Here is a 21,442-nt window from a genome sequence, read left to right as displayed (position 1 = left end):
AATTTCCAGCTTAATGAGCCGCCGGTGCGATTGGCGCGGAAAGCGTGGCTGTAAATTGCAGTTTTGAGGGGATTTTTCCCGTTTTCAGCTTTTCTGTGGCCCCATTTTCTGCTAAAAATGGTGCAAAAGTCACCTTCCCCCCCCCCCCCAATCAAGCCATTAATTAGCAGCAGCTCATTAGGAAGTGGGCGGGGGGGGTGGGGGGGGGTGGATTTTGGGGAGCATCACAAATTTTGGGGAGAATCACGGATTTTTGGAGAATATCACTTAATTTTGGGGGGGAATCACGCATTTTATGGAGAATCAAATTCATGGAGGACAAAATTCATTTTGGGGGAGAACCACTTGTTTTTGGCGAATATAACTCATTTTGGGTCAAAATCAGGTCATTTTGGGGGGGGGAATCACTTATTTTTGTAGGTTTGTCAGTCGTGGATTCTGGGTCAATTCCCCTATTTTTGGGGGCTGATTCATCTATATGGGGGAGATTTTTACCCATTTCAGGGGGTTATTCACCCACCTTGGGGGATTATTCCCCCATTTTGAGGCTAATCCACCCATTTTGGGGGTTTTCTACCAAGAAAATACATCTGCAAACCCTCATCTCGTAGCACTTTATAATAAACCGCCAGGAATTAATACTAAATCACAACGAATCCTTTATGAAATTACAGATACATTCACGCCAGATCAGTATCGAAAAATAGGCTTTTCTGCCCATTGCGTCTCTCGTCGATTGTTTCCACCCCCAAGTTGCTTTGATTTTATTCATTTCTCTCCTCAAGAGCCAAAAAAATAAGGACAAAACGGGCAAAAAGCCGCAAAATTCTTCTTACAGAAACCTGCATTTATGGGACGAACCTGCAGAAGAAAATTCCTTTATTATTATTATTATTATTATTACCCCACGTTTTCTTTTGTGTTGCCCCCTGCACATTTTTAGGCAAAATCCACCCTTTTCCAAATTAAAACAACCTACAGTACATCAGGTTGTTTTTCCTGATCATCCCCTGTGGCTCATTTGGAGTAAAACTCCACAATTTCCCCACATAATATCGGGGAAAAACCACCTTTCCAGCAGCAATAGTGAATTTCCTCCTATCTGGGACGTCAACATTTCATTTCGGGTGAAAATCTGTGTTTTTAAATTCATTTTTATCCCGATTCGGTGCCAAAATGTCTCATCCCGACCTGGCGTCATCTCAGCCCTTTAGGTGGGTTTTTCTTCCAGATTTCATGGGGGTTTAGCACATAAATTAAAGGACTTGGGGGCATTTCCTCCCTTTTCCCAAAAGTTGCATCTGGAGTCAGCAAACGGGCCCAAAACGGGGAGTTTTGGGCAATCAGTGAAATCCTCAGACCCAACCTGAAGCAGAATTTGCGTTCACCAGTGATTCTTTTTCGCCGCGTGTTATTTATTCCCGTGAATTGTGTTTTTTGGAGGGAAAAGACCCAAAAAGCATCAATCCTGGGGTGGTTTGTTGGTTCTTTTTGCACCAAGAAATCCAAGCGACGGACGCGGTGGCGCCCGGTGACAATTCACCCGACAGCGTCGCGTGGGGGGAACAGTTTCCCCTAAAAACGTTTTCTTACCCAAAAATGACGGGGGAAAGGGAAAAATAAAAATAGAGCCTGAAAAACAAAAAAAACACCAAAAAAAATTAACGTGGCCACAATATGTGCCTTGTAAACAAGCGTCTTTCGCTTCCCTGCGCCGACGCCGCGCTCCCTCGGCATCCGCCAGTGCCTCCAATTTGCTCTTTTCTCACCAATTCTTCTTTTGTTCTCGCCATTTTTGGTAATTTTTGGCATTTTTGGGGGAATCGGGGTTTGCGGTGCTGTCGCAGGTGTGGGGAGGGCGCAGGACGAGCTATTCCAGCGAGTCACTGTGGTCCAAGCTGAGGTCGGTGCCGGGCGCTGCGGGGCCGCCGGGCTCTTCCTCCAGCTCTTCTTCCTCTTCCTCCTCCTCCTCCATCTCGTCCTCGTCTTCCTCCTCCTCCTCCTCCTCCTCCTCGGTGCCGTCGAGCGAGTCGTCGTGGGCGGCCAGCATGGCCTGCTGCATGGCCATGGTGGCCGTGGCTGATGAGAGGGGTTGCAGGTTGTCCATGCTGAGCGAGCCTGAAATTTGAAAACAAAAATAGAGAAATTACAGAAAGAAGGACTCCTCAGATAATATAAAAAGGACCAAAAAAGTGCAGAAAGCAAGAAAAAAAAATAAGGAAAAATCTTGGTTTTAGCCAGAGTATGTGTCCCACCTGCCCCAGACATTCCCCAAGGCCCAATCCTTCGTTTTTTTAGCTCATGTGTCTTCATCAAATAACAAGAAACCCTCACTGGTTGGGCACATCTTCATCTTCTCTTCATTTCCACTTTATCTTCATCCTCTCTCACCTTGTCTAGTTCATGCTCATCTCGGCTTCCTTCACCTTCTCTTCATCTTCTCTGCTCCTCTTCGTTGTCATCATCTGTTCTCTGTCCATCTTCTCTTCATCTTCTCTCTTCCCACCTTGTCTCAACTGTCTTCTCATCTCCATCTTCATTTTCGTCATCATCTGTTCTCTGTCCATCTTCTAATCTTGTCTCATCTGTCATCTCCATCTTCTTCTCTTCATCATCTGTTCTCTGTCCATTTTCTCTTCATCTTCTCATCCCGTCTCATGTCTTCTCATCATCTCCTCATCATCTCATCATCTCATCTATCCCACCATCTCATCTCATCTCATCTCATCTCATCTCATCTCATCTCATCTCATCTCATCTCATCTCATCTCATCTCATCTCATCTCATCTCATCATCTCAATCTCGTATCTCATATCTCATCTCATCTCATCTCATCTCAATCTTCATCTTCTCTATTCTTCATTTTCACCATCTGTTCTCTCTTCATCTTCTTTCTCCCCATCTTCTCCCTTCTTCTCATCTTTTTTTGTCTCCTCTCCCCATCTCCTCCTTCATCTCCTCCCCAGCACCTCAGGAGACACCCCAAGTGATGCCCCAGAGCAGATGATCCTTGAGGAGATGCCTCATCACTGGTGCCCTTGGCCAAATGGAAGGACCTTCTTTCATGAGCCACCTCTTCAACACGTTTTTTTTCCCCAGAGGAAGACAAAGACTCTAGAAATCCTTAATCACCAACATCAGGCCGTAATTTAACGTGTGGCCACCCCACCCAGGAAGGGCAGAGGCCACCCGGGTTTGTCCTTACCATCAGGATTTGTCCCCGAATTGCCACCCTGCTGCTGCAGGACCCCGGCCGCGATGGAGTTGGGCCAGAACCGCTGGGTGGGCCGGTGCTGAGATTTGATTTTCTTGGCTTTGGGCGCTGGGTCGGGGTTGCTGGCGTCGAGCATCGGCTGCAGGATGCGCCGCCGGGCATTGATGAACCTTGCCGGGGAAAATGAAAGAGTTGTTAACACCAATTTTGGGTTAAAACAACAGAAATTAAAGCAATTCAATGAGTTGTAATACAAAACCCTTTTGAAAGTGATTGCGCAGTCCAAAAAAGCTTGTGTTTTACCCAATTTTATTAGTCTGTGGCATGTTACCAATAATTTTCCCAGCAGAGCTGGAGGTGGCTACATCTTGGCTTCGCCAGGAGAGGGCACTGAGACTCCACAAACGAACACCGACAATTAAAAACACACCGGCCCATCTCCCAAAAATCGTCCCTAACCACCCAAGTGACCCCAAAAAAAGCTTTAAATAGCATGAAAAAGAAAATCTCTAAAGTCAACAAGACGACCGGGCCACCGACACGCTCACCAGTTGTTGACTTGCAAGAGGGTCAGGTTGGTCTGGGCGGCGATTTGCCTCTTCTCGTCCTCCGTGGGGTAGGGGTGCTGGAAAAGAAGAGAGATGGGGCAGCAAAATGACATCCCTGTGTGCAAAACAGTAGCGCTGAGTGAAGAATTTGGTGGTGTCCTGAATTTGCAAGACACAAAGGTGGCATCCGAGAGCATCACAGGTTCCTCAATGTCCTTACGGCTCTTCCTTGAAGGAATATAGTTTGGGGTTTTTTTAATAGTAGCAATTTTCTAGCAGTGGTTGTTTTTCAAGGTTGCATTTGGGCTTCAAACCCCGTCATCACCCAAAACGCTCCTTTGTCAGATGCATCAATCAAACACCCCAAAACATCTGTGCTGGGAGACCACCAACACTCAACACTTCACCCGACCGTGCTAAAATCCTCCTTTCCAACCCAAAAATTCAATTATTATCCAACCAGCCCCATATGTCGTTTTTCAGAGCTATGAGCCAATACTGGTGTTGAGTCGCAACTTGTTTTCCAGCTGTTTCCCCCCAAAATGATGAGATTTCTTTGAGAGAACCACCCAAAGTCATGGTCCACCGGAGACTTCCATCCCACCAGGGATGCCAAAGTGGTTAAAAATGTCTCTTTTTTGGTAAAAATCTCTCCATTGCTGATGCTACAAAACTCCAAACTCAATAAAATGAGGAGCACCGACGCTCCGAGGTTTCAGACCACAGCATCTCTGATGCCCGATGGAGGAATCGCCCAAGGGTCACAAAATCACAGAATCCCAGAGTGTGAGGGGTTGAAGGGCCCTGGAAAGCTCATCCAGGTCAATCCCCCATGGAGCAGGAACACCCAGATGAGGTTACACAGGAAGGTGTCCAGGCGGGTTGGAATGTCTGCACAGAAGGAGACTCCACAACCCCCCTGGGCAGCCTGGGCCAGGCTCTGCCACCCTCACCCCAACAAGTTTCTTCTCCTCTTTCAGTGGAACCTCCTGTGTTCCCGTTTGTACCCATTGCCCCTTGTCCTGTCCCTGGTTGTCACCAGAAGAGCCTGGCTCCATCCTCCTGACACTGCCCCTTTCCATCTTGATCCCCAGCAATGAGTCCCCCCTCAGTCTCCTCTTGTCCAGCTCCAGAGCCCCAGCTCCCTCAGCCTTTCCTCAAGTTTCTGCTTTCCTACATCATCTTTCTGTTGGCAAATCTGTATCCAGCCCTCCAAAAGTACGGGTGATATAGGACACAGCTTGCGATGGCAATGCTCTTACCCTCAATGCCAAAAATTCACCATTTTCCATTAAAAAAAGGCTGGAAAGTTCCCAACCAGCTGCTGTTCCATGTCCTGGGTCATGTTTAACCCCAAGCTACTCCTTGGAGATGTTACGGTCCATCTTGGGGGTCTCCAACCTTCCTGGCTGCTCAAGCAACCGGCTTCTGAGTGATTTATCGGCCAAATTATGCGGAAGAAAAACACCTTTTTTTTAAGCTTTCTGTCCTCCTTCCAGCTCCGCTTTTTCCTTGCATGAAAATAAACCGGTCGCGTCCACCGAGCTCCCCAAAAACATGGTGAATTTTGCAATTCTGCGTTTTGACTACCAATCGACACAAAGCTGTGGAGCTTTTCCCACTCTGGTTGGCTGAAAAAGGGTATTTTTTGAGTTGTAAACTGTGAAAAAAATACCCATCACCCATCCATGATAATTTTGGGGAGTCCCGCTCTGTTTCTATTCACTTCATCATGCACCAAGGGAGTATTTTTGCCACCTGCAGCGAAAACGCTTGCAACCCAAAATACTCCTAAAGTAAATCAAAGCTGTGACTCTAAACAGAAATCCAGACAAACCACCACCTTGATTTGTTAATTTTTGGGGTTTTTTTACGGCTTGCAGGGTGTGTTGCTCACCATGAGGTGCTGGAAGAGCCAGGAGCGCATGATGTTGGTGGCGTGTTTGGGCAGGACCCCCCGCTTGTTCTTGGACTTCTTGTCCTCGCCATCGAGGAGGGAGGTGAGATCCAGGTTCACCTGATGGGGGAGAGAATTGGCTGAAATTCCCCCCAAAATGAGCAAAACCACCCCCAAAAATGAGCAAAACCACCCCCAAAAATGAGCAAAACCACCCCCAAAAATGAGCAAAACTAACCTAAAAATGAGAGAGGAGCAAGTGCAACAAACAGGAGCTCGTAGGGAGCATCAAAATCCTATTTTTCTTCCCCAAAAAAACTTCCATTAAAATCCCTTTTTTCCCCCAAAACGCTTGCATTAGAATCCCCTCTTTTCCCCAAAAAACTTGCATTAAATCCCCAGTTTCGCCCAGGATCTCTATTAATTATCTTATTGTTTAGCCAATGCTTTGCAATGAGCGTTTTCTCCCCGCGGTGCCACCGGCACAGTTGGGGACCGTGGTGCTGGTGTCACAACCATTTTCGATGTGCAACGAGGGGGTTAAAGTATTATTTATTAAAAAAGAAATAGATCAAGGATGATTTCACATAGTAGAGGTTAAACCCCCACCACCCATCAACCTGGATTCCTCCCCCTCTCCCACCATAAGGAGCAACGTGCCCGTCGAGTGAAAATTTGCTTTTCCCCCCCAAAAAAAATATCAAAAATAAAGATGGAGGAGAAGTTTTAATGAGGTCGCGGGAACTGAACGGCGTTTAAGTTTAAAAGGGATATTTTATTATGATTTGATTTCCCCAGCTCTTTATTTCCCCAACTTATACTGCAACCTGGGGTTGTTCCTGCACAGATGCAACCCCAGGTTACAACGCAGCCAACAGGGAGAGCGAGTTGTCCCAATAAATCAATTTTTAGCCCAACTTGATGCAAGAATGAGGCCATGTGGGGAAAACCTGAAGAAACACAGAGCAAACGGCCAAAAAATACCCCCAAATCCATAAAGAAGGGGAAAAAAGGAGACTTTTCCCATGGGTGATGTTATTGCAATAGCAGACAGGAAATGCTGGTGATACCAGAGCCATGGAGTAAAATATTTATTATACAGAAAACAAAATAAATAATGTAAAATAAATAAAATAATAAAATAATAAAATAAAATAATAAAATAATAAAATAAAACAAAATAAAACAAAACAAAACAAAATAAAATAAAATAAAATAAAATAAAATAAAATAAAATAAAATAATAAAAAATAAAATAAATATAATATGATATAATATAATATAATATAATATAATATAATATAATATAATATAATATAATATAATATAATATAATATAATATAATATAATATAATATAATATAATATAATATAATATAATATAATATAATATAATATATATATATATAATATTATATATAATATATATATATATATATATATATATATATATATATATATATATATATATATATATATATATATATATATATATAATATAAATATATATATAATATATATATATATATAATATATAATAATATATATATATATAATATTATATTATATATATAATATAATATATAATATATATATATATAATATTATATTATATTATATTATATTATATTATATTATATTATATTATATTATATTATATTATATTATATTATATTATATTATATTATATTATATTATATTATATTATATTATATATTATATATAATATAATATAATATAATATAATATAATATTATATTATATTATATTATATTATATTATATTATATTATATTATATTATATTATATTATATTATATTATATTATATATTATATATTATATAATATAATATAATATAATATAATATTATATTATATTATATTATATTATATTATATTATATTATATTATATTATATTATATTATATTGTATTGTATTGTATTGTATTGTATTGTATTGTATTGTATTGTATTGTATTATATTGTATAATATATATATTGTATTGTATTGTATTGTATTGTATTGTATTGTATTGTATTGTATTGTATTGTATTGTATTGTATAATATTGTATTGTATTATATTGCATTATATTGTATTATATTGTATTATATTGTATTATATTGTATTATATTGTATTATATACTATAATATAATATACTATAATATACTATACTATACTATAATATAATATAATATAATATAATATAATATAAATCATATTATATTATATTGTATTATATTTTAGTAATCATATCATATCACATAAAATATTAGATCATTTAGATCATATCATTATCATATCATCTAATAATTAGGGCATGATTAATACTATCTATTATATAATATAATGATATATGCTGTAATAGAATAATATATAATTATATATTATTATATATTTATTGCATACTATAGATATTCTATATTGCTTATATAATTGTGTATAAATATATAATTATATGGTCTAGATTATTAAGGATATATTGCAATACTCTATACCACAGCAACAATATAAGCATCACTACAATTTGTGAGGTCGTCGCTATAATTCATTGGGCACCCCAAAGCATCCGGCTGATGTATTTAATCAACGTTCCTTGCTAATTAAGAATTTAGGATACTCCAGGGGTTGAATTTATGGCGAAATCAGGGTCACACGTCACAAGGGGTCTCACCTGTGCGCTGGGGATCTGCAGGGCGCCGGGCGCAATGGCCTGAGCCAGCACCTGTCCCTGCGGCGTCACCATCGTCACCGGCTGGTACAACGCGCCGCCTACGGAACAACCCAAAACAAGCACCTCACGGGGCGCTCCCGAAACCCCCGCACGTCTCCCGCCATCGCGCCGCGGTCCCACCTGGCACGGCGGGGGAGCCGCCGCCGCTCATGGCCAAGTTCGCCGGCGGGAGCGCCGCCGGCACCACCACGCCGGGCGCAGCGTTGGGCGCGGGCGGCAGCGCCGCGGGGGAGCTCTGCAGCATCTCCTGCGGAGAGAAACACAACACAACCCCGATCTTACACACACGCAACATCCTGACTTTAAATACCGATGACTCCCAAATTGACCGATTTTTTTGAGTATTTAATGCAATATTGGAGGGGAAGGGGAAGGGGAAGGGGAAGGGGAAGGGGAAGGGGAAGGGGAAGGGGAAGGGGAAGGGGAAGGGGAAGGGGAAGGGGAAGGGGAAGGGGAAGGGGAAGGGGAAGGGGAAGGGGAAGGGGAAGGGGAAGGGGAAGGGGAGGGAAGAGAAGGGAAAGGGGAAGGGGAAGGGGAAGGGGAAGGAAGAGAAGGGGAAGGGGAAGGGGAAGGGGAAGGGGAAGGGGAAGGGGAAGGGGAAGGGGAAGGGGAAGGGGAAGGGGAAGGAAGAGAAGGGGAAGGGGAAGGGGAAGGGGAAGGGGAAGGGGAAGGGGAAGGGGAAGGGGAAGGGGAAGGGGAAGGGGAAGGGGAAGGGGAAGGGGAAGGGGAAGGGGAAGGGGAAGGGGAAGGGGAAGGGGAAGGGGAAGGGGAAGGGGAAGGGGAAGGGGAAGGGGAAGGGGAAGGGGAAGGGGAAGGGAAGGGAAGGGAAGGGAAGGGAAGGGAAGGGAAGGGAAGGGAAGGGAAGGGAAGGGAAGGGAAGGGAAGGGAAGGGAAGGGAAGGGAAGGGAAGGGAAGGGTGTCATCATTATGGGGGAATGCAGTGGGATGCAGGACTTTTGTGCATTACACTGATAATATTTAGAAAAACTTTCATTTCCAAATAAGCCAAAGAAAAACGAATATCTCTAATTCACCCAACTGTAATGCAAATAAAACCGCCCTCATTTCTTGCAATAAAAACCTTTTTCACCCTTTCCTACCCATTTTCCCTGGTGTCCAACTGGTTCGCAGCTGCCGAACAAAATGCCAACAAACGGGATATTTTTTCACCTTTTTTATTCAATTTCCCCTAATTTTGATGCATTTCTCCACGAAACCCATTTTTTGGGCTTAAGAAAATAGGATTTATCTGGACTATTAATAAGCGACAACAGTGGAAAATGTGACCACGCAAATGTGGACGGGTCAGGAAAAGCCATCACTCCTCTTTTCCTTGCAAGCAAACTACAGAGATGGTAATTTGAAGGTACAAACTAATTAATTGGACATCTAGACATGATGTGGGTGCATCATTCGGGTACCCTTGTGTCCACGTCAGTACATTTCCCATTGCTGGGGGGAAAACATGCCATTGTTGGGTCTTTTTTGGGGGTAAATATCCCTAGGAAACCAAATGTCCTTGGAGAACCTCAAAAATCCGGGGGTGACCAGAGATGTGGATCAGCCTGGGGACCTCCTGTTTTTCCTTGTTTTTCTACGATTCCTCAAAAAAAATGACATCTAGGAGGGAAGAAATTGGAAGAAATTGGGAAGACATAATTTGGGATATCACAAAACTGAAACAAGAAAATGCTGTTTCCAGATCTAGTGGTCAAAGTCATTTTCAACGGCATTTTATGAAAACCGTCCCAAAACACCAGCTCAGCAGTGCCCAAAAAAGCAGAATATTACTAATTATTAGAAAAATATATTTTAAAAAATCACATTTTTTTCTGCAGTGACACTGCGAACCCAAGGGCACCCAATGGAAGTAAAGACTCAGCCTTAAAATAAATACAGATCACAGAATCACAGAATCACAGACTGGACTGGGCTGGAAAAGCCCTCAGAGCTCATCCAGTCCAACCCTTGGTCCAGCTCCAGTCCACTGACTAGATCATGGCACTAAGTGCCATGGCCAATCTCAGTTTACAAACCTCCAGGGCCGGTGAGTCCAGCACCTCCCTGGGCAGCCATTCCAATCCTGACCACTCTCTCTGCACAGAATTGCTTTCTCATCTCCAGCCTCAATTTCCCCTGGCAGAGTTGAAGCCCATGGCCCCTTGTCCTGTTGCTGATGCCTGGGAGAAGAGCCCAATCCCCACCTGGCTAGAACTGCCCTTCAGGTAGTTCTAGAGAGTGCTGAGCTCAGCTCTGAGCCTCCTCTTCTCCAGACTAAACAAGCCCAGCTCCCTCAGCCTCTCCCCATAGGGCTTGTGCTCCAGTCCCTTCACCAGTCTTGTTGCTCTTCTCTGGACCCGCTCCAGCACTTCAATCTCTTTCCTGCCCGGAGGGGCCCAGAACTGAACACAACACTCCAGGTGTGGCCTCCCCAATGCAGATACAGGGGAAGGGTCACTGCCCTTGTCCTGCTGACCACGCTGGTTTGGATACAGGACAGGACACCATTGGCCTTCTTGGCCACCTGGGCACACTGGTGGCTCACGTTGAGCTTCCTGTGCATTAGTCCCCCCACGTCCCTTATTGCCAAGATATCTCCAAGATTTAAAAAAATTATATTTTGCACGCTAATTGCCTTGGATGGCAAATGCCAGCCAAAATTACATTGCACTTGGGGTTTGCTGCAGTGGAAAATGTTTGATATTTTAGGTCTCGAAGTTGAAATGTTTCCAGCGACTCGAAAGCTTGAGTGTAAAAAGAACTGTTTCAGTAGGTGTCTCTGCAGAGCCGCATCTCAGCGCTGATGGGAAAACATGATCTCTCCAAATTAAGTCACTTTAATGAAGAAAAAGACCAAAAAACCACTAAACAACCTTCCTTACAATGCGTCAACTGCCAGCGATCAAGTGTCCAAGTGTAGACAAATGCTACTTGGGCTGATGTCCTTCCTCTGTATGATGTTTATTAATTTTTATTTATTTTGGGGTGGCACACACAAAAATTTGCACCTCATCCCAACTCTGTGAAATGTGCTTGCGATCGAGTTAAGTTGGGGAAAAATTAGGGAAAAAAGGAAAGAAACCAATGAGTTTAAGGAGAAAGAGTCGGTCAACCTCAAAGTCGTGGAAAGGAGGTTCTTAAAGCTCCTTTGTGGATGGATGGAGATGGAAAAAAGAACAAAGTTGGATTTAAATATTAGCAACAGAGAAACTCCGGCTTGTCCACGGGGCAAAGTTATAGAAATTAAGATTTATAGAGAGAATTACTGCGTCAAGTCCAGCCAACCCAACTGTCACCTCCAACCACCCACACGATGGGTGGGAAGATGAGAAGAAGAAATGGCATCCTGAAAATGCCAAATATGAATAAATAGTGCCAATCTGCTGCGATTCTCACTCAAAACAACAGCTGAGAAATGCGAAATGTAACCCAATGTAAGTGTCCCTAGAAGTCTGGGGTTCCACCAGATGATGGGCTTTGTGGTGGGGTTTTCCTTGGAAGCGAAGTCAACTGGAGAGCAGTGAGGACAACTTGGATGTTGAAGGGAAGTTGAACTGTTGGGTTAAATTGGATTTTCCCCATTTCTCCTTTCCTGTCCCTGTCTGAAAAACACTCAAAAAATATTCGTTACATGAAAGGAGAGAGTTAAAGAGTCTGGTGAGGACTCACGGGAGTGAAAACCAACCAAGAAAAATGGAAGAAGAATTGCTTGGTGGGTTCGGAAGGCAGAGAAGCTAAAACTCTTCCCCAAAACAACACACAGCACAAAGAACAAAGCGATGGAGACAACAGGGTAGAGAAATGTCAGTAAGGTAACAAAGGTTCAGGGAAGGCTGAGAACATAGCCAAAAATGCTGGATTTTCACCCAAACGTGGCCAACACCAGACTTGGCAACGTGAGATTTCGGCAAGAGGCAAAACACTTGTTTGGGTCTTTCTCTCCTCTCTCCATCACCTTCAGGCATTTCTGCATTTCCAGAAATTCCTGCATTTTTCATCTTCGAAAGCACAAGCGACACCAAGCCGAGGGCCGTGCTATTGGATACACCAGGGGAATCCAACCACAATTCTCCCGCGACGACATTTTGACAGCTCTGGACGTTGTTTTCTCGATTTTGGTTGACATCCTTGTTATTGCGCATCCATCATTCCTTAAGCAGGCCGTCCTGTGGCAAAAATCTTCACTAAAAATGGAAATATTTGGATTTCGTGACCAACCTGGTGCATCTGCTCATCAAATGGTTGATGCCGCTCCCATGCCCTGAGAAAACCTTGTTCATTGATATTAACCACATTTCCTTTATTTTGATTTTTTAAAACAACTAGCCACCCCTTAGCTGTTTTATGTGCGTTACAGAATCCCAGAATCCCAGAATGTGAGGGGTTGAAGGGCCCTGGAAAGCTCATCCCGTGCAATCCCCCCATGGAGCAGGAACACCCAGATGAGGTTACACAGGAAGGTGTCCAGGCGGGTTGGAATGTCTGCACAGAAGGAGACTCCACAACCCCCTGGGCAGCCTGGGCCAGGCTCTGCCACCCTCACCCCAACAAGTTGCTTCTCCTCTTTCACTGGAACCTCCTGTGTTCCAGTTTGCACCCATTGCCCCTTGTCCTGTCCCTGGTTGTCACCCAGAAGAGCCTGGCTCCATCCTCCTGACACTCCCCCTTTCCATCTTGATCCCCAGCAATGAGTCCCCCCTCAGTCTCCTCTTGTCCAGCTCCAGAGCCCCAGCTCCCTCAGCCTTTCCTCACACGGGAGATGCTCCACTCCCTGCAGCATCTTGGTGGCTGCGCTGGACTCTCTGCAGCAGTTCCCTGTCCTGCTGGAACTGAGGGGCCACAGCTGGACACAAGATTCCAGGTGTGGTCTCCCCAGGGCAGAGCAGAGGGGCAGGAGAACCTCTCTGACCTACTGACCACCCCCTTCTAACCCACCCCAGGTCCCATTGGCTTCCTGGCCACAAGGGCCCAGTGCTGGCTCATGGTCACCCTGCTGTCCCCAGGACCCCCAGGTCCCTTTCCCCTACACTGCTCTCTAATAGGTCATTCCCCAACTTACACTGGAACCTGGGGTTGTTCCTGCACAGGTGCATAGGACAATAATTAGTGAAGTCGTCCCACCTGCCATTTTTAAACACCGATCCCGTGATTCTTCAGGCCTCTGGCCCTTAAAACTCAACTGATGTGTAGGGAGTATTTCCACTCTTTTTTTTTACAGCTTATTCGTGACAACTCAAAAAGACTCAGCGAGTACTGAGTATATTCAGGCACTTGAAATTTCTTGGTTGGCTAATGAGAAAAAATTTTCTGTCATATCATCATCGCTCCGTCATCCTCATCCAACAACCAGATGAGACAGCAGCTCCTTCTGGTCTATCACCGGGAATATTTCGGTGCCCGTCGCCGCCGAGACGGTGTTTCCCCTCCACTTGGGTCTTTCTGGGGAGAATTCTATTTAGCAATTGCCTCCAAATCTTCACTTGAATTTCTCAACTTTGTGGTGCCCGGAAGGCAAACGGCGGCGGCTCCGGATTCGCAGGAATCGGAGGCGGTTGGGACGTCTCCATGGGCCTGATTATTTTCCGATGACTTGTGCTAATTTTCTGATACGATCCCCACCTCTTTGTGAAGCACTAAATCCTCATTACTTTTCCTGACCGATGCATTCTAATTAGATCAACACTTTAAAAAAAAATATCACAATAGCCACAGGACGGCTTTCCATCTCATTAACTCCCTCACTTATTATTTTCATGAAAATTACTGATAAAAACCGTGCATCTCCATTTGCTGGGACCGGGAGCTTCGTCGGCTCATATCTAACATCTCTCTCATCAGCCGGGTTGCGAGCTGTTGCCATGGCGACGCACAATAATAGAAACTAATAAATTACAAACGAGATGCTCGTTGAGCAATTATTGTTCTCTTTTATGCAAGTGTCTTGCTAATTTTGATCATAAGGAATGCTCCCATAAAGCAGCGAAGGGATAATAAGTCCATTTCTAGAGATTATTAGGAAATGGAGAGAGGCCGGGGGTTTTTTTAGAGCAACGATTAAGTGGTTTGGTGCTTTCAGGAAACTCAAATAAGAAAGTAAAACTTTTTGGGGGGGTTTTCCCTTCGCGGCGCTGGGGAAGAAAGTGGCCACAAGCGTCATGTTGGCATCAAACTCTGCGGCGCTCGGAGTTCAGCTGCTAAAAATCACTCTTATTTTTCATTTCTACCAGCCTAAAAATGTCCCGAAAAGCCCTAAAAAAGCCCCCCAGCCTCTGGTTTATTTTGAGCTGGCTGCACTTATTTCAAATTTCATTTTCTGCCTAAAAAATCCAGTATTTGAGAGCCACAAATCCCAGTGTCACATCAAGGAAGCTTTTGGGGCCAACCAGCCGAGATTTATCCCATGAAAACCCCAACCCATGGACAACATTTTTCCAAATATTAAGTTAAAGATCCCTCATTGTGCCCCAAATTCCACCAAGGTGCAGCTTGGTTTGGCCGTTTCACTTGGTATTTCTGCAGTACTTGGGCACGTCCTTGCACTTGCCCACTGTGCTTGAGTCACCAGATGTTTCCTTCTCCCGGTTAAAACCCAGATTACGCAAATAACATAAAAGTCAAGGTGGGATTGCTGGGGCAGAACTGGAAAACATTCTGTTCCTCCCATCAATAAATAATTATTTTTTCACCAAAAAAAATGCAAATTTCTTGCCCTCTTTCTGCAGTTCCATCCCCGTGACGTTTCGTTGCTGCAGTGGAAGAGTTTCAGAGAAGTTCTAACCTCTCCGTTGTGCGGAGACACAAACATTGTGGTTGTGGCTCTGCCAAACCCGTGGATAAAAAGGTCAGAAGAAAAAAAAAGAAAAAAAGGAAAAAAAATCTCCACAGTATGATTGATTGCACCAAATGAGCAAGATATGGGTTATTTGTAACTATTTTCCTCAACTGAGAAGGCGTTTTCATTAATTTTCAGGAGGCCTCAAGAGTTGTAGAGAGACCCTCAACTCACCCATTGGCCAACATGCAACAATGGTGATTACCGGCCATATTTAAGGCGTTAAAAAAGCCCATTAAAAAAGAAAAAAACATTAACCACAGCGTCATTTATTGCACCAAATGAACAAGATATGGGTTATTTGTAACTATTTTCCTCAACTGAGAAGGCGTTTTCATTAATTTTCAGGAGGCCCCAAGAGTTGTAGAGCGACCCTCAACTCACCTGTTGGCCAACATGCAAAGCTGGGGATTACAGATGATTTTTAAGGTGTTAAAAAAGACCATAAAACCCCAAAATTATCCACAGCATTGTAGAGAGACCCTCAACTCACTCATTGGCCAACGTGCAACACTGGGGATTACAGGCGATTTTTGAGGCGTTAAAAAAGGCCATAAAACCCCCAAATTATCCACAGCATCATTTATTGCACCAAATGAGCAAGATATGGGTTATTTGTAACCATTTTCCTCAACTGGGAATGGGTTTTCCTGAATTTTCAGGAAGCCCCAAGAGTTGTAGAGAGATCCTTGACTCACTCATTGGCCAACTTGCAACACTGGGGATTACAGGCGATTTTTGAGGTGTTAAAAAAGGCCATAAAGCCCCCAAATTATCCAAAGCATCACTTATTGCACCAAATGAGCAAGATATGTGTCATTTTTAATTAGTTTCCTCAACTGGGAATGGGTTTTCATGAATTTTCAGGAAGCCCCAAGAGTTGTAGAGAGATCCTTGACTCACTCACTGCCCAACGTGCAACACTGGGGATTACGGGCGATTTTTGAGGCGTTAAAAAAGGCCATAAAACCCCCAAATTATCCACAGCATCACTTATTGCACCAAATGAGCAAGATATGGGTTATTTGTAACCATTTTCCTCAACTGGGAATGGGTTTTCATGAATTTTCAGGAAGCCCCAAGAGTTGTAGAGAGATCCTTGACTCACTCATTGGCCAACGTGCAACACTGGGGATTACGGGCGATTTTTAAGGCGTTAAAAAAGGCCATAAAACCCCCAAATTATCCACAGCATCACTTATTGCACCAAATGAGCAAGATATGGGTTATTTGTAACCATTTTCCTCAACTGGGAATGGGTTTTCATGAATTTTCAGGAAGCCCCAAGAGTTGTAGAGAGATCCTTGACTCACTCATTGGCCAACGTGCAACACTGGGGATTACGGGCGATTTTTAAGGCGTTAAAAAAGGCCATAAAACCCCCAAATTATCCACAGCATCACTTATTGCACCAAACAAGCAAGATATGTGTCATTTTTAATTAGTTTCCTCAACTGGGGATGGGTTTTCATGAATTGTCAGGAGGCCCCAAGAGTTGTAGAGCAACGTGCGACTCACCCGTCGCCCAACGTGCAACGCTGGGGATTACGGGCGATTTTTGAGGCGTTACCTGGGGGTGGAGGCTGATGGAGGAGGGGTTAGGGGAGTAGGGCCCCCCCAAGTCGTTCCTGAGTAGGTTATCACTGTGCATCTTGGTTTTGAGGCAGGTGATGTAGCGGTTGCAAAAGTCTTTGCACAACTCGTTGACCTTCTCCAGCTCCAGGAGGTGGATGCGCAGCACCTGGATTGCCTTCACCATCTATGCAAGGATAATAACAGCAGTTAAAATTGGAAAAAACCCCATAAAAATTAATATTCCCACCCAAAATCTAACCTGGAACTGATCCTTATGGTAGAATTAAATGCATTTCCTTTCTCAAAACAGCCCAAAAAAATCAATATTCGCACTGAAAATCTAACTTGAAGCTGATATTTACAGTAGAATTAAATGCATTTCCTCTCTCAAAACACCGAAACCAGCCAAAAAAATCAATGTTCTCACCCCAAACCAATCCCAGAGTCCATCCCTCCGCACCTGCAGGTTCCTTTTCCCCCCCATCAATCACACCTCTGCAAAACGCACAAAAATTCCCGTTGCCTGCGTGGGAATTGCTCTTCTTGCCCCCAAAAATAAGCCCTGGATGTGGAGAAGTGTTTGGTTATTCTCCGGAGGCCACTTCTTCTAACGAGATTATGGGGCTGCGGCTCCACCGTCAGCCTGGGCCTCATTAAAACGTACCCCATAAACGGGAAAAAATTTACACATAAAACATTCCTCGTGCCGAGCCTGAAACCTGAAGTTTTACAGCTGCTGTTTGAAATCTTGCATAATATATAAAATTTCAGCTATTCACTCCGGGGCAATAAATCGGGTTTTATGTAACAAAGCGTCTTTGCATTTCAAAGGGTGTTTTTAACTTGCAAATTTTAGTGGTCATCTTTACAAACCGCCGGTCGCCACGGTGGGGAAACATCCGCAAAAATCCAAACTGGGGTGGTGGCTTCACCACGGAAAGGTGAATTTTTGGTGGGTGAACAACAGGGATGCCAGGTTGTGGCTGCAAAAATTCTATTTTCTTTTTATTCGCCTTTCTTTTTGAACTTTTTTCCTTTATTTTCCTTTTTTCCTTCTTTCTCCCTTGCGAACCGCGAGGCGGAGGCGTCGCGCCCCGGCTCTCTGCATCCTCCCAGGGCTCAACGGCCATGAAAGTCAATATTCAAGGGCAAAGGCAAGAAGACCTGACACATATATGTATAAAAAATAAATCTCTCAATTATCTCAGCTCATTTGCTTAGGGTCTCATTTTATGTCCCTGCTCCACTGCGTCGTATATCTGTCCGGATAAAGAGTTACAGTCCGACGGCGGACGTGCGCGGGGTCGTAAAAAATACAGATGCTGAATTAATTGACTGTGTGGCACTCGGCAGCTGATTGAGTTGATAATGGTGATATCTGACCTTTTTCTAATTTCTAATTATGTGCATCTCGGCGGTGAGGAATACATGACTCTTATTCTAATGACGGCTAAGCCAACGGTCTTCTCGGCCCTGCTTTGCCAGCACCGACTTCCCGGGAATTGGTGTTGGAAGAAAAAACACCCCAAAAAGCGCAGAGTGGAAATAGGGGGGAAATACCAGTTTAAAATGTTAAATTATGTGTACAATGAGACTTTTTCATCCCAAATTCCCTTTGTGCCAATAGGAATGTTCTCCTTCAGCATCACGTTAACCACGTCTTGATGGAGGCCGAACACCCTGGGCGACGTGGCGGCTTTGGGGACGTTCTGGGCATTCAAATAGAATATATACATACAGATATATCCCAGAAATAGGAGAAGAATACATATATATATATATGAGAATATAAATATGTCCAGTGCTGTGATCCCATCCACACGATTGATGCGTTTCTCCACAGCCAAATTTCACCTCTGCAGCAAGAGTTACTCCCAAACAAGGCCCAAAAAACAAGATTGGTGTCAGGTTTTTTTAGAAGAAACCACCAAAAAACAGTGAAAATTGCCTCTGTGGACACATCTCCTGCACTAGGTGTTTGCTGGAGATGTTTCATCTCAATATATGTAGGAATAGATTTTCCTCCCCCAAAATTTCTGACCGTTTTTAGCTTCATCTCTCTCCTCTTGTGAAGTCATTGCGCCCATTTGTAACTAATTTAATACAATATTTCATTTTGGTTTGTTTGTCCACCTCAACATTCAGTGCATATTCAGTTCCCAAACTGAAATAATCCAAAATGTTGCTTTTTCTGGTCTGTTCTTGGCTACAGAAACTGCCAAATGGGTTTTGGAAGCTGCACGTGGGGCTTCACACACCCCATAATTTTCGGGGGACTTTCCACAGGCTCCTAAACCACTCGGGATTTAGGGATCTCACAAAACAAGCTGAAATCAGGCTCAAAAATGCAGGATTTTAATCCATCTTGCAACTGTTTCTTGGGTTCTTTTAGGACTTCACACTTGGATGGGCGTTTCTCCTTCTTCCTTTCGTATCAGTCGTTGGACAAACTCCCGTCCTCAATATCTGAAATATTTGGGAAAAGCTGCCTTTGAATTGCCCGATTTTCTTCTTTTCTGGGACAGAAATCCCTCTGTAATGTGTCCCAGGGGACACACCAACCCCTGAGGGAGGTGTTTTGCTCTTTGCATGGTCAGAGGTGGGCAAAATTGCTTTTGACCCCAAAAATTTGCTCGCCGAGCGTCAAGAAGAGTCCATCAGGATGGTGTCATGGACTTGTCCACCCAGCTTGCCATGGAGACCACCTGTGGAGGCTTCCTGGACAAAATAAGAGGATTTGGGGATGTTTCCTGAGAAAAGCTCCATCCCAAGCAGTCTTCTGAGGCACCTTCCAGCGGCAATAGGTACGGTAGGAAACTTGGGTTGCAATGATAGAGAAGCCACCAAAAATGGCCCAAAGTGTCCCAAACCATTGATACACATCACCCTTTTTGGATAAAAGCTCTTATTTTGCCTTTTCCAGGACAAGAGCTGCCCATAATACTTGAAACAAGATGGCGCAAGACAAGAACGCAGTTGCTGTTGCATGTTGCCCTGGAGAGCAGGAATTCCTGCAGAAATCGCAAGTTTTGGAGCACAAACCTGCCCTCAGTCTTGGGTGTTCCCAGGAAATAGGCTGATGTCATGACATTTGTGTGGCAAAACCACCCAAAAATTGGGCAGGGGTTTGTTTCCCCAAGCAATCTTATGGAAAAGGTCTCACAGAAGGTCCTGGAAAAGGTCTTGCAAGTTCTATGGAGAACACTGCCAAGACGGTCAACACTACCAACAGAGCTCCAAGACGTTGCCTAAGGTGGTAGATCTTCATAACTTGTTCCTCACCCCCTCTCCGCAAACCCCCCAAAACCTCCTGCCCACCCCCAGTTGCCTCTACCAGGTTGTCCAGCTCGGGGTCATCACTGAAGAAGGGTTTGTGCTCCTGCTCCTGCTGGTGGACAAAGTTCTCGATGTCGACGTCGAAGCTGGCCGAGGTGATGCACTCGGAGCCCTGCGTTGCCTGCTCACACTTCTCAAAGAGCAGCGTCAGCAGTGGGAAGAGCGGGTGCCTGCAGATGACAAAGGAGACCCCCTAGAACACCCACCGGTTTAGGTCCCATTTCCATTTACACCCCACACCCTCCATCTGTTCCTTCCCAGCTCACAAGAAACTGGTGACGCAAACCTCACTCCCAACCCAACACTGGAAGTGCTCCGTCTGGACCTTTTCCAACAAGAAAAAAAAGCTTTAAAACCAGCAAAATTCACCATCTTCTCCACCAGACAATGACTTCTGCCAGCGTCTTGGTGCCTTCCATCATATCACCAAAGCCACGGGTGAAAAAAGTTTGGCGTCATGGCGGTTGTCTTGAAGGCATCTACTGTCCTGGTGGATTCACATTTTGGGGATGGACATCAATATTTCACCCAATGGTTGGAGATGTCAGATGGGATAAGCCCATGTTCCTACGTCCCCTCAATATCCTATGGACACACGTACAGGTCCCACCTCCACCAAAAGGTACCTCCATAAAGTACATCCAGGTCTACACACGAAGGAAAAAATGGGCCAAATCCCACTTATTTCTCACCAGGAGATGAATCTTAGAAAACAAAGACTTGCAGTTCTTCATACGGATCTACAACTTGCAATTCTTGCAAATCCACAATTTGCTCTAATGATGACGGAATATAAAATGCAAACACACCTCCAACACAAAGCACATGGAGAAGAAGAGGCTGAAGATCACGAGTTAGCACGACCCTCAATGAACCTCTCTGTGCAATTAAATTAAAAAATCAAAGTATTTATGGAGTCTTACAGCAAAATGCTGCTCCAGGGATGGTCTTTCCCCAGCACCCCAGTTATCCCAGCACGATGGGGTTTGCTCCACTGGTTTATCTCCAAAAATGGTCCAAAAGATGATTATGAATCAATTCCCGATGGTCTTTTCCAAGACGGAGTCAGGCGAAGGGGTTAAATCTTCATTTGCAGCCGCTAATACCGCGGCATATTCGAGTTTAATCTCTCCTGATCCCGGTTTAATGTGAGATTCACTGAGGATGGAGCGGAGAACGGGGGTGGGGGGAATAATTTCATAATTTCGGCTCAGCCCGGGGATATGAAAGGCAAATTCCAGGCGGAAATATTGGGATTTATGCACCGCCGGGTCCCTGCTGACGTTTCTGCCAATTCACAGAAA

The 21,442-nt window shown here is 44.2% G+C and overlaps 1 protein-coding gene across 1 annotated transcript in view; it reads right to left on the bottom strand.

The window, feature by feature from the left end:
* Window positions 1–600: 600 nt before the first annotated feature.
* Window positions 601–21,442, bottom strand: part of PKNOX2 (PBX/knotted 1 homeobox 2) — a gene marked incomplete at its 5' end in the record, with an annotated part of 40,346 nt that continues 19,504 nt past the window's right edge. The window contains 9 exons of the mRNA XM_082070415.1: window positions 601–2,118; window positions 3,207–3,385; window positions 3,764–3,840; window positions 5,661–5,780; window positions 8,336–8,433; window positions 8,516–8,642; window positions 16,798–16,986; window positions 20,137–20,331; window positions 21,245–21,425. Of these exons, the coding sequence (XP_081926541.1) occupies window positions 1,871–2,118; window positions 3,207–3,385; window positions 3,764–3,840; window positions 5,661–5,780; window positions 8,336–8,433; window positions 8,516–8,642; window positions 16,798–16,986; window positions 20,137–20,331; window positions 21,245–21,425 (1,414 nt within the window). The 3' untranslated portion in view covers window positions 601–1,870. The remainder of the gene's footprint in view (window positions 2,119–3,206; window positions 3,386–3,763; window positions 3,841–5,660; window positions 5,781–8,335; window positions 8,434–8,515; window positions 8,643–16,797; window positions 16,987–20,136; window positions 20,332–21,244; window positions 21,426–21,442) is intronic.

Source organism: Streptopelia decaocto (genome assembly GCF_964273445.1).
Source record: "Streptopelia decaocto genome assembly, chromosome: 21".
NCBI classification, from domain to species: domain Eukaryota; kingdom Metazoa; phylum Chordata; class Aves; order Columbiformes; family Columbidae; genus Streptopelia; species Streptopelia decaocto.
The sequence above is the reverse complement of the archived record's forward strand: the minus strand, read 5'-3'. Positions and strand labels throughout refer to the sequence as shown.